This window comes from Hemiscyllium ocellatum, chromosome 17 (genome assembly GCF_020745735.1).
Source record: "Hemiscyllium ocellatum isolate sHemOce1 chromosome 17, sHemOce1.pat.X.cur, whole genome shotgun sequence".
Taxonomy (NCBI): Eukaryota; Metazoa; Chordata; class Chondrichthyes; order Orectolobiformes; family Hemiscylliidae; genus Hemiscyllium; species Hemiscyllium ocellatum.
Window position 1 is genome coordinate 51999338 of NC_083417.1, and position 13733 is coordinate 52013070.

At 40.0% G+C, this 13733-nt stretch overlaps 1 protein-coding gene across 3 annotated transcripts in view; it reads right to left on the reverse strand.

Moving 5' to 3' along the window:
* cfdp1 (craniofacial development protein 1) overlaps positions 1–13733 on the reverse strand; it is a 185541-nt gene that overhangs the window by 132937 nt on the left and 38871 nt on the right. For all 3 annotated transcript variants that reach the window (XM_060838156.1, XM_060838155.1, XM_060838157.1), the window contains exon 5: positions 8553–8681. In XM_060838156.1, coding sequence (XP_060694139.1) covers positions 8553–8681 — 129 coding nt within the window. The remainder of the gene's footprint in view (positions 1–8552; positions 8682–13733) is intronic.

A 13733-nucleotide genomic window follows, 5' to 3' on the forward strand; every position in this document is an offset into this window, starting at 1 on the left:
ACATTCAACATTGCTACAACCTCGAAAAACAAGCAACAATAAATCAAAGCTTTAAATGAGACGAGATGCATAAACAGGTTTATTTATATACTTCACAGAGGGAGTGGTGAACCTGAAGGAAAAACTACTCCGAGTCAAAGGAGATGGATAGTGTGGGAAAATTTAAAGGAGTATTGAATAGGCATTTGCAGAAGTAAACAATTGATTTGGGAGTGACCAGCTGGACTACTTATTGTTTTCTAGGCAAATTCTTATCTATATTATTGTGTATCTCTAATTTAGCACAAGTTCAAACACAAGAGCTGGATTTAAGGCTCTGAGGGAACAAGGGCTGCAAATAATGTCTTAGCAACTCAGAATTTATGGATTTACAAATAACCAAACATCAAACCTCTTTCATTTTGCATTTTCACATTTCAAGTGATTTTCATTCAATTAAAAATAAAATCACCTGTTTTCAGATCAAAACAGGTCGTTCAAAGGGGCAATCAGTTGGAACTAAAACTTCTAGACAGCATGTTTCCCTGGTAGACTGTCTTATGACTTGTGAACTGTAAAATGGGGGTACAGAGAAAGTTGCCATGACTTCAGCACAAAATCTACAGAGTTCAGGTTTCTGGAGGCAGAAATACAAAGTCAAGGGGACAAGAAAAAATTAGGGTAGGGAGGCATTCACTTCAACTGGTTCTCAACCCCATGATCAACTACAAAGACGGAACTGCATAATTTTTCCAGTGCAGGAGGCCATTTGGTCAAATGCGTTTGTACCAGCTTTCTGAACAAGCATCTCATTTAGAGCCATTCTCTTGCTTTCTCCCCATTAAGTGTACATCATCCTTTTTGAATGTCTCGATTAAACCTGCCCCATCACCCACACAGCAATGTTTTCCAACCTTAAACCACTCATTAAGATTGCTTCCATTATTATTTAATTTAATTCTATTGCCCCTCATTCTTGATCATTTCACAAACAGAACATTTTCTCTGTGTATTCTGCCCAGTCCTCTCGTGATTTAAGTACTTCAATCAGATGTGCAAAAACATTTCTCCACATTACCACAGCCAGCATGGTTCAGAAGGCTTTTATTGGGATTTCTCGAAGCCATGAAAGGGAATTGTTGCAAGTGCTTTCCTCTTTATTATTATTCGTTTCAAAAATTTTCAAACTGAATATTTAGGATTTAGGTTCAAGGCTTTGACCATTACAAAGCAGATCATGAGCAGTTCCCTGCTTCAGCCATTGCAGAGCACTTACAGTAAAGTGCTTATGCTGACAGTCTGAAAACATAATTACAACCACAGGAGTGATCTCACTTTAGCTGTCTGAGGCGCAGAAGTGCTTTGGTGCAAGCAGAGGGAGAATTAGTGTCAAGAAATGACCAGACCAAATAATACCTGTGGAGACTGGAACTTGGGATCGACAGGCAATTCAAACACTATATTTCCCTTTGTTTCAATTACAAACTGACAAGCTTAATGTAAAAGCAAGAGAAGTTTTAAGAAAAAGCTAATGTTTTATGCAATAAGAAGCAATGTACCACACCTATCAGTATCTATGGGATTCCAGAATGATAGAGTGCACTTACAAAACTATAACACACATCAATATATCTGAAACATTAACATCTTCAAGCTCATAAATGCTATTAGAGGATGCTTCAGATCAGCATTTCTCACTTTATAAGTTTTAACTCAATTCTAAGAAAACTAACCCAGGAATTTTAAAAACATTCAAAAACACAGAAGAATTTTCCCTAGCCTGGTATGGGGACAACCACAGACAGAAAAGTGACAAAATTGGATAAAAATGGAAGGATGTCAGATTTGACATCAAGAAGAACTTTCAATTTCCCCTCAAACCTTAAACGGCAAATACAAAATCTCGCCCTTGTTCGGCGACCACCTTATTACCATGTATTTCAACATTTTAAAGCCCAAACTTGCCTTATTTATATCTCATTTTTAATTCTCCTCTCCTCCACTGAGGAACTGGATGGTATGAATCTCCAATAGGTAAATCAGAATTGGCACCTGAAAACTGCAGTTCATTGAATGCCTGTCCTCGTCTATCGTGCCATGACTTATTGAGAACAGTGTCCCTGCATCCTCTATGGCCATCATACTACTTGATGTTTCATCCATGCAAGTCAGCATCAGCAAAGCACCAGCCTCAATGCATCATCATACTTCACCTCGGATTAACTCGGTCACCACTTCAAGCTTTAACAATTGACACTGGATGTCAGTGACACCAATGACTTGCAAGCTTTTCCCAGGTCACTTTGTGCGCAGGAAGAAAAAACATATTTCACACAGCTACACGGTGCTTTTGCACCGACACGGACACATCCCTGTGGCTCTTAGTTTGCTTTCTTAGGGCTTATTCACTTTAGATCTTATTTGGAAGTTTGCAGCCTCCGCCTGATTCACATTGCATTGTTAGCACATAATGACCTGAGACCAGGTTTCAGGCTATCAGTCTTTGTGTAGTTCACACCGCCTCCTCTGTGCACAAGTTCTTCAGCGTTCAACTACAGGCTGCCAATCTTGACAGTTGATGGGTTTTTTTTTAGCATGGGAGAGAGCCAGGCAGCTTGTGATGGCGGGAAGCACTGAACAGTTAGTCAAACAATCAGACATATAGAGGGCAGACATACTGCATGGCACTGTGTTATGTCAACATCAGATCTGCAGCCTAAACCAGCAGTTTGTGGCAAATACACTGCATGAACTTCAAGAAAATGGTGTAATGGGTGAAATTCAAAGTTGAACTGTCTTTGGTTGGGTCAAAGAAGACTACAGTCAGTCAGACAGCACAACCAAAGTCAGCCAAGGAAATTAACCAATTCCAGTATGAACAGTCAGTCAGGCACTTGGACAAAGTCCAAGGATCCACATGCCTGGGATCAGACCATACTCGGTCTTGCAGATCAACTGCTAGTTTGGAGATTACAGCTAAGCCCGAGTACAGTTGAGACATTAGTCCAGAAGATGGGCCATCCGCAGTTCTGCTTAGCATGCCAAGTCAGTCATGGTGCTTTCGTCATGAACATTCAGGGGCAGACCATCGAGTCCTGGAGAAAGTCTGGATATGGGCTTCATTGTGCTGGATCTCTGAGGGAATGGTCGCTGTGATAAGGGAAACTGCATGTGCCAGGGTGGGACCTCAGGGAATAGGGGTTCAAATTGGTGACGGTAAAACCGGTTTTGACCATGAGTATGAAGGGCCACTAAGCATTTGGGAGGCTGAAGTGGAATATGTAATTGTGTAAAAGGGCCTAGCCAAAGTTGAGGGGATAGTTGGGAGCTGAAACTTCATTGTGGCTGCAAAGACAGCAGCAGGATTGTATTCACCAACAATCATGAATCAGCAAATCCACCATTCTACTATCACCATCAAGGCAAGGAATCAACCCTAGTTCAATGCAAGGTGCAACAGCAGGCATACCTCATAATAAGGAGTCACCCCGGTGAAGCTACAGCATAACATTACTTGCACGGCAACAAATTTTAAGCAGGATAATTTTTAGATAGCTGAAAGTCATCCTACAACAAACAGATCAGATCAAAACTTTGCAGTCCTGCGACACCCAATTGCAAATGGCAGGGACAATCAAACAATGCAGTGGAGGAGGATCTGCAATTACGCAGTTTCAATAATGGGGGAAAACAACACATTAGGATGATCCACCTCAGCTTCCTCAGGAGGTTCAGAGATAGCAGTCATTAACTAATTCAAGTCACTTCATGTGATATCAAAAAAAGACTACAGATACTGGATACAGGAAAGGCTCTGGAGACTAACAACATCCCAGCAGTAGTTCTGGAGATCTGTGCCCATGTATTAACTGCATCCTTAACCAAGTTATTCCTATACAACTACAACACTGGTATCTATCCAGCAGTGTAGAAAATTGCCCAGCTACATCCTACACACAAAAATGGGACAAGTCCAACACTATTAGTTACCACCTAATCAGTCAGTCAGTCTACTCTCACTCAGATGAAGGAGGTACTGGTGTGCTATCAAGTAACACTTACGCAGTAATAATGAGGTCATTGGTGATTGGTTTCGGTTCTTTCAGGACCACTCCATGTGTCACTTCCAAGAACAAAGAGAACAAAAAAAAATTTCAGATCAGGAACAGGCCCTTCGGCCCTCCAAGCCTGCGCCGATCCAGATCCTCGATCTAAACCTGCCGCCGATTTTCTAAGGATCTGTATCCCTCTGCTCCCTGCCCATTCATGTATCTGATTAGATACACCTTAAATAACGCTATCATACCCACCTCTACCACTTCCACTGGCTTGCATTTCAGGCACTCACCACCCTCAGCTTAAAGAACTTTCCACGCATATCTCCCCTGGACTTTTCCCCTCTCACCTTGAACTTGTGACCCCTCATAACTGAGTCCCCCACTCTGGGAAAAGGCTTCTTGATATCCACCTTGTCTTTACCTCTCATGATTTCGTAGACTTCAATCAGGTCCCCCCTCAACCTTTGTCCTTCTAATGAAAATAATCCTACTTTACTCAACCTCTCTTCATAGCTAGCACCCTCCAAACCAGGCAAAATCCTGGTGAACCTGATGAACGGCTTATGCCTGAAACATCGACACTCCTGCTCCTCAGATTCTGCCTGATCTGCTGTGCTTTTCCAGCATCACCCTTTTCAACTCTGGTTGGAGCTAAACCTAACACAGAAGAAGATGGCCATTGGAGGCCAATCATCTCAGTCCCAGAACAACACTCCAACAGTACTTCACGATAGTGTTTTCAGCCCAAACATTTTCAACTGCTTTATCTGTAAAATCAGAAGTGTAGAGGTTTTCTGATGATTGCTTCAGTATTGGACAAGTCATGAATATGCAGTGTGTCCAAACACAAGGTCTAAACAAGATTCAGGTTTGCGCAAGTAATATTTGCACCACAAAAGTACAAGGCAAAGACCAGTGCCAACAAGAAAGGTCCTAATCATTTCTCCTTGAAATTCATTGACAATGTCATGGTCAAATCCTCCACACTCAATATCTTGAGGGCTACCAGAAACCAAACTGAACCACCCATAGAAGCAGATTCTGGATTAGTGGTGCTGGAAGAGCGCAGCAGTTCAGGCAGCATCCAATGAGCAGCGAAATCGATGTTTCGGGCAAAAGCCCTTCATCAGGAATAAAGGCAGTGAGCCGGAAGCATGGAGAGATAAGCTAGAGCAGGGTGGGATGGGGAGACAGTAGCATAGAGTACAATGGGTGAGTGGGGGAGGAGATGAAGGTGATAGGTCAGGGAGGAGAGGATAGAGTGGATAGGTGGAAAAGAAGATAAGCCGGTTGGACAAGTCCGGACAAGTCATGGGGAGAGTGCTGAACTGGAAGTTTGAAACTAGGATGAGGTGGGGGAAGGGGAAATGAGGAAACTGTTGAAGTCCACGTTGATGCCCTGGGGTTGAAGTGTTCCGAGGCGGAAGATGAGGCGTTCTTCCTCCAGGCGTCTGGTGGTGAGGGAGCGGCAGTGAAGGAGGCCCAGGACCTCCATGTCCTCGGCAGAGTGGGAGGGGGAGTTGAAATGTTGGGTCACGGGGCGGAGTGGTTGATTGGTGCGGGTATCTCGGAGATGTTCCCTAAAGTGCTCTGCTAGGAGGCGCCCAGTCTCCCCAATGTAGTGGAGACCGCATCAGAAGCACCCACAGAAGCAGGTCAGAAACTAGCAATTCTGTGGCAAGTAAATCATCCATCTCCCAAAACTTCTCCACAATCTATATACAAGGAGAAGTCAAACATATGATGGAATGCTCTCCATTTGCCTGGATAAGCTGAGTTCCAAGAACACAAGAAGCTCAAATACCAACTAGGATAACATAGCATGTATGACTGGCTCACTCACTATCTGAAAAATCCACTTCCTCCACCATTGTTGCTTAGCACATACTGTCATTATCTCAAAATAAGCTGCAGCAATTCATCAAACCTTTTTCAAAAGCCACCACCTTTGCTACCCAGAAGGCAAAGGGTAGCTGAGGCATGGGAATACCACTACCTTCTCCAAGGCATGCACTATTCTCAATTTTTTAAAGTTAAGTCCCATGATTGTTTATGGGGGTTGGGAGCAAGCAGAACAAGAGCGAGAGAGTACGAGTGAGAATGACAGAAAGTGCATGCAAATATGCGAACAACTGGTGTCCTTCTCTTTCTAGACTACAGTATTCTTGGAAATGAAATCTCTTGTCAAAGGAGATTTTAATGAGTTACTGCATTGCATCTTGTAGAGGTACACTTGCATAATGAAAGTTGAAAGAGGGGGATAGATTGCCAATCCAGCAAGATGCTTAGATTTGGATGGTGTCAAGCTTAGAGAGAGTGTTATTGGCAACAGGCCACCTAAATTCTGTGGTGCTAAGATTCCATGTATGGTGATCAGTGTCGGTATCCTGGAGGTCGCTGCTGGGCATGGAACTCAGAGACCCACTTAGCCAGAAAGCAAGTTAAAGGGAACACCACCCACCCAGGCAATTGGAGAGTATTCCATCACATTTCTAACTTGTGCCTTGTAAATGATAACAAGCATAGGGAGACAAGAGACGAGTTATACACCACAGAATTTCTAGCCTCTGGCTTGCCCTTGTGGACATAGTATTAATGTGACTTAGCCAGCATAGTTCCCGGTTGATGGCAACTAGATTATTGATAGCAAGGATTTGAAACTTTATCATCGCTTCTTCACAGTCATGGGGTTAGGTTCCTGGAACTTGCTTCATAATAGTACATTGAGTCAGCCTGTACACCAGGGACTGCAACAATTCAAGAAAGTGGCTCACTATCAGCTTTTGAGGCAATTGGAGATGCACAACAAATGTAACACGTCCCATGAAAGAACTAACAGAAAAAACATTGCTGGTACCAGGTTCCTTTTTGGATTTATTTAATTAACAAATCTTAAACTTTCTACCTGTCTTGGTGCATTTGTTCAAAATAATACTAACCAGCAGCAGTGAAGCAAGAGACCTCTTAGCATTTGTATTAAGCTGCTGCTTAATACAACTCAATATTTTTAAGGACCTACAAAATCTAAACTGCCTGCTCTGATTCTTAATTAGGATCCAGATTTTAGTATTATCTAAAGATTGAAATACTGCACCATTACTCCTCTGTTGCCCTGTCAGCACCTGGCAAATTTGTTCTTACGTATGAAAGAGATAAAAAGAAACAGCATTTTCTTTATAATGAGATTACAGTCACCTATTATCCGGAGCCTTGCTGGATCCAGATTGACTAACTGCATCTTTGGAAATCAGTGACTAAAAATAAAAAAATGTCCCTGAGAATTGGCAGAGTTTCCAAAAATATGTTGCTTGCATGTTTCACAGTGACATGTACATGTTTGAAGAAAAAGGACCCAAAAATTCAATGGAAATTGAGAACATGTTGAAAAAAAACTTGACCACATAATTTTGTTTTCTTGGCCATTTTTATATGGATGACATTGAAGAACAAACCTCAAAAATTATGGTCCTAAAGTACAATATAGCATGTTTTAAACGTATTTTCTCACTCTCCCACTTCATTAAAGCTAGTGGCTCATGAATTCAAATAGCACTTTATAATCCAGGGAATTAAACGTGAAGATTTCAGAATAAGGATTTCTAGACAAAGGAAAAAAATAACAATCAAAAATGTTAAGAATATCAGTACTGGTGAAAATGGTTAAGTAAGAAGAACATTGTGCTCAAATCATTAAAATGTATACAATGTCAAATGTATTCAGAGTGTGTGGCTTTATTGACCTGGGAATAATGATAGGCCTTTCTAATTCTTTCCGATAATAGAAGCAAGATCAATTATCTACATAGCTAGAATCTAATTAGTAACTCTTAATCCAATAGAGGATTTGTCAATTGCTTAAATTATGAATTAATTTTCTTCCACACCATTTGGACTAAATCAAGCACTAATCTTGCACCACATTTCTGTCAGAAAAGAACTATCAATCGCACTTTCTTCAGATGCTTACTAGCACTGTTTACAACTGACATCAATTCTCCAGGAAACTTGATATCAATTTAACTTCACCAATAACTTATGTGACCCATCATTCCAAAGTTGTTTTCTCTCCTAACATGGGTTTCAAAAAGGAACAAACTGTGGTAGCTATGCCAATGTGGACATCAGAGAAACAAAAGTGGTTGAATCCTGAGTGACTTGGAACCAGATTAAGTACAATGCTTGTCCAAATATTGATCACTGGCTCTATTCTCTGAAGGCAATTCTTGAATTCCAGATCAGATCTCACACCATCCCACTTCAAGACAGCTGTTGACATCACAAAAGCACATTCACAGCACTGAATCTAAAAGGTTTTTGGAAATAGAGTAGTAAATGAAACTCAGATGAATCTGGGCTGAATTTGGCCACAAATATGGATAAGTTACTAGGTCTCCAGTTTCCCTATGCGAAATATGTAAAAACAGAAGTGGGTAACTGAACAATAAGATCTGCTTTGACTTGCATCTGCAGAAGCTAATTTCTAATCCTGTGCTACTCATGCGAATCAGTACTTACCCTGAACCTGTAGGGGTTCCAGTTTCTGAAGCTGCTGGTGCCGCAGGCGAACTTTTCTCCTGAACTGCATTCTGATTTTTCAAAAAGGTTTTAGCTTCTTTGGAAGCAGCATCCACTTCTTTAGTAACTCTAAAACAACAAAATTATGAGTGGATTCTAAAGTCCTTTAGTTTGCTTTCATAAACAGACAACAGTTCAAGCCAGTGTAAAGAATTATGACTTCAGTATTCAAATAAATTTACAATATACAGGTCAATCTCAAGCTAGGTTAAAACATTAAAACTTACATTTATATAACACGTTTCAGAATCTCAGGCTTTCAAAAAATATTAACAGCTGGTTAAATACTTTTAAATACTGGTGTAATGCTGGGAAACACTGGAATCAAATTTGAAAACAGTTTTCTTGGAAAGGAAGGTTGCTCGAACAACGAATGTTGACCATGACACTCCAGAAATCGGTTCCGTTTTTTTTCAATTGTGTCTCACGATCTTTTTATATCCACTTGGGTGTGTGTGTGTGTGTGTGTGTTGGGGGGGGGGGGGGGGGGGGGGGAGAGAAGAGACACAGAGAAAGCATGACAGACACACACGGAAAGGGAGAAAACACTACAGAGACACAGACACACCTCAGTATTATTGACTTCCTTCTGTACAGCTTTGCCTGTGCCTCTGAGCAAGTAATCTTTTAGTGCTAAATTATGCAACTATTAAAACATCAGGACTAAAACTACCTCTGATTCCACTTTAGATCCTCAATGGTCAAATTAAAGATAGATTAGTAGTCATCACATATATCTGAGTTGGATTCAGACTTAATATTTCAACTGTGAACAAACAGCATCCTTACTCTGCAATGTTAGTTCTATAAGATTATTATAGAACAGGAAAAGGCCATTCAACCTATCCTGTCTACACCAGGTCTTCAAACGAGTACTTCACTTTGTGCCATTTTATATTCTTCCCATGATCCTACACATTGCTCCTTTTCACATAAGCATCTAACATCCTCCTAAATGCTTCAATGAAATTTACCTCCAAACTTTCCAACAAAGCATTCAAGAAATTCTAATTATTTGCTGTGTGCAAAAGGTTTCTCCTACTGTTTTTGTTTCTTCTGTCAATGATCTTAAATCTGAGTCCTCCTGTTCTTAATGTGTTTATGAACCTACAACTTTGAATATCTTATTTAGATCTTCTCTTTCATCTTTTTTTTAAAAAAATAATTTGTTTTTCCCATAAATTTTCTTTCTAACTGAATTCCTCAACACTAGAGCCACACTTCAAAATCTCTTCTGCATTCTCTCCAATACTTTCACATCCTTTTTAAAGTGTGGCACCCACAATTAAATGCACTACGCCAACCAAGGCTGAATTCAAATCTTACACAAGCTAAACATAACCTCCTTGTGCTTCTACTGTATAACCCTTGTTAATAAAGGCAAAGATACTATTTGCTTCGTCAATGTGCTGTCAATCTGTTCTGCCACTTGTAATGTTTTTTTCCATATAGACACCAGGATCCTCTGCTCTTCCATCCCCTCTACAGTTGTTAGCCTTTAGTTTATACTGTCTCCATGTACTGCCTGACAAAACAAATCAGTTGACATTTCATCACACCGAATGAAATCTGCCACCTGTCCACTCATTACACCAACTTGATAGCATCTTCTTGAAGTTCTACACTGTCCTTCTCAGAGTTCACAATGCTTCCAAGTTGTGTAATGTCTGCAAATTTTGAAATGGTGTCCTGTACAGCAAGAAAAAGCAGAGGCCTGCCAAAAACCATCCCTGGGGAACTCCACTACATAATCACCTCCAGCCAGTTGAACATTCGTTAAACAGGATATGTGGCGGGGGGGGGGAGCTCACTTTCAGATTGAAGGCACCAAATTCATGAGTGTTTACACAAAGCTGGAAGATGAAACTAGCTTTAGCTTTGGCTGGAGCTCTTTAATATAGCCCTTATTGTGGTAATCAATCAATCAATCAGTCAGTTCAGGGATTAGGTTAATTCTTTTGAAAAGGCAAAAAGGAGTCAAGCATAGCTCCTCAAAAATTAAGTATGCACTTAAGGGACAGAGAAACCACAACAGAGAGATCATAAAAGTTAAACTTTAATTTAGAGCACAAGGTTCCTCTTATAGTGACTGTAATGAGGTCAGTAAAGTAGGTATTATAAAATGAGTTTGCCAATTGAGGCTGTTAGTCTGGTCCAGTCAGGGAGACCTGGCTGACAGATATCAACAGGAGTGTCAGAAGTTCTGTTTACTCAGAGCTAGCTCTGAAAAAACTGGGTCAGTGGCAATGTATAAATGAAGGGTGACTTGGTGACAGGATACCAGCCTCTGTGGTGCTGTTTCACATATGAAATTACATTTAGTCACAGTGGCTTTTCACTTGTTGTTCAGGACACAAATCACAACAAGTTAACAAAAGGTAAGATGGTAAGCAAAGTACATCAATAGGCTATTTAGAAGTAGGCAATGGATGGCATCAGGGTCGTGTCTATTATCAAATGAATTTTATAAACCACCATTTTATTTGACCTTTAAATGTCAACACCATTAAATGGTACTCCTTTGGAATGAATCAGAATGAAGCAAATAGATTTTAAAATATCACTGTACAGTTCAATTCCTCCTTCCAAAAATCTTTACATTTCGTAAACTTAATTGATTTTCATGTTTTCCTCATGACTGCTTCATATATTTAATACAAGATCTTTTACTGGATTATCAAAATTCAAGATGAATAACTTGCAGTTCAAGTTGACCCCATCCATAGTTTATGTCCCAATATTCTTTCAGAAGGATTAAGAAGATTGAAGCAAAATTAATATAAGGAGTTTTAAAAAAGAAACATAATAATTAAGTAGGAATGCACAAAGTAGGAATACAAGCAAAAAAAATCCCCAAACAATGCCCACACAGACACATCTTTCAGTGAGGGTCACAGTATGGTGATCAAGCACCAGACTGCACTCTAAGTGCTGTCAGAATTGTATTTGAGGAAAGACAGATTGATTGAAAGACTAAAAACTGTAGGTCAAGTGCTTCAGTCAAGCTTTCCTATCCTCAAATTACAATCCTGGCAGGATCTTAAGTCTATTACTGTGATTAAAATCACTTTAAAGACATTCAGGATTTTATTCCTTTTTTAAAAAAAATATGCTGTTTTGTTTATACAGACTGCTGCTCTTACTGGCATTCAAACTGGTCAAAGGTTTCAGTCCACCCCATTCTTCTGCTACGGGAAATAATTTGCAGACAGCCCAAGAAACAATGAAGATAACAAAGGAAGAACAAACAGCCAATGATCTACTATTCTGATAAGCATATACTGTAAAGGGTAAAGGACAAAATACTAACAATGAAATATTTCAATTAACTTTATCTGGGGTGGCACAGTGGCTCAGTGGTTAGTACTGCTGCCTCATAGTGCCAGGTACCCGGGTTCAATTCCAGCCCTGGCCGACTGTCTGTATAGAGTTTGCACATTCTCCCCATGTCTGTGTGGGTTTTCTCCGGGTGCTCCAGTTTCTTCCCACAGTCTGAAGATGTGCTGGTTAGGTGAATTGCCAATGCTAAATTGCCCATAGTGTTCAGGGATGTGTAGGCTAGGTGCATTACTGAGGAGAAATGTAGAGTAATAGGTGTAGGGGAATGGGTCTGGGTGGGATACTCTTCAGAGGGTCGGTGTGGACTTGTTGGGCCAAATGGCTGGTCTCCATACTGTCGGGATTCTAAATTCTAATTCCTCTTTCACATATCATTAGTTGGTTGGGGCACAGAACATTACACATTTTAACAGAAAATTGGATCATTATTGAAAGCAGCTGGGGAGGCAGCAATAAAGTTGTGGATTACCCCAGAATTTCAGCAGCAGAAAAAGAATATGGTGAAAGTTCCTACAGAGTGAACAGTCAATCCCATTCTTTGCGTCACCTGTAATTCAGGTGGCAGCAACCTCACCTCTCTCACACTGGACTTGTACAGAAAAATCAAGATGGACATTCTACTGCATTACTGCTGCACTGTTGGGCATTTTGTCTTTGAGATGAGACTTTCAGCCAAATAAATGTTTGTTGTTTGGATGCAAAGAATCGCATGGTACCTTTCAAAGAGAAGCAAGGGAATTATTCACCAGAGTCGTAGCCCAACATTTATACCTCAACCAATAGACTATTTTTGACTGTTGCATTGTAGTTTGTGGGAGGGGGCTATTAGTAAAATTGTTGCTCCATTTCCTATTTATAACATCAACTTCACTTCAAAGAAGTATTTAATTGGAAGTAAAGCATTAAGTGATGTCCAGAGGTTGTGTAACATACTGTACAGACTCAAGCTTTCCTAATACAAATCACTATAGGCCCAATAAGCAAGAACATTTAATCTGTCATAACAGGAGAAATATCAATGAATGACTGAACAACGTGGAAGTGTAGAATATAGAACATTCAACAGAGACTAAAAATAAACAAGTAGCACTTCAGCCACCCTCTACAGACAAGACCCAGAATATTCTCTAGGCTGCACGTTAAGTATTACGTGAACAGAAACTGCAAACTTTTTATTCTTTAAATTTTAATTCAAGTATAGTTATTAAGTAACCGTTCAAATTTTGACACATAGCAAAGAGAAGATAAAATTAAAAATAATTTTGATTTCAAACATGTCAAAGTGTTTCAGTCAGAAGCTATCCAAAGACAAGCCCAGCTCTTCTGTGGAAGTTCTTGGGTGCTACAGCCTAAAAAGAGAATCTACAATAAGATTCAAGAACTATGCCCAGATTTTCAAAGCTCATAACATAGGAAAACGCAATTGGGAATGACAGTGGAACAATATTGTTGAATTCCATGACTGAAATTTTGAAAATTCATAACTTGACATTAATATCATGCATCCTTTACTATAAGATATAACACTTTACTTAGAAACAAGTATGTTTTTATAGAATGTCACATTGACAATAGATGAAAGATCATAAATTGCACTTGATTCATTCCAAAATGGGCTTTACTGAATTAAAGATGGTGCTACAAATCAGATGATTTGTGCATAAAAACAAAGCTAAGACCTCATTCTCCTGGAATCTCTTTTACTCTCCACTGTGTGGACATTACAGTTAAAACAACAGAAAAGAATGGTGGGCATGGCATCTCCAAACCAAAAATTGAGGA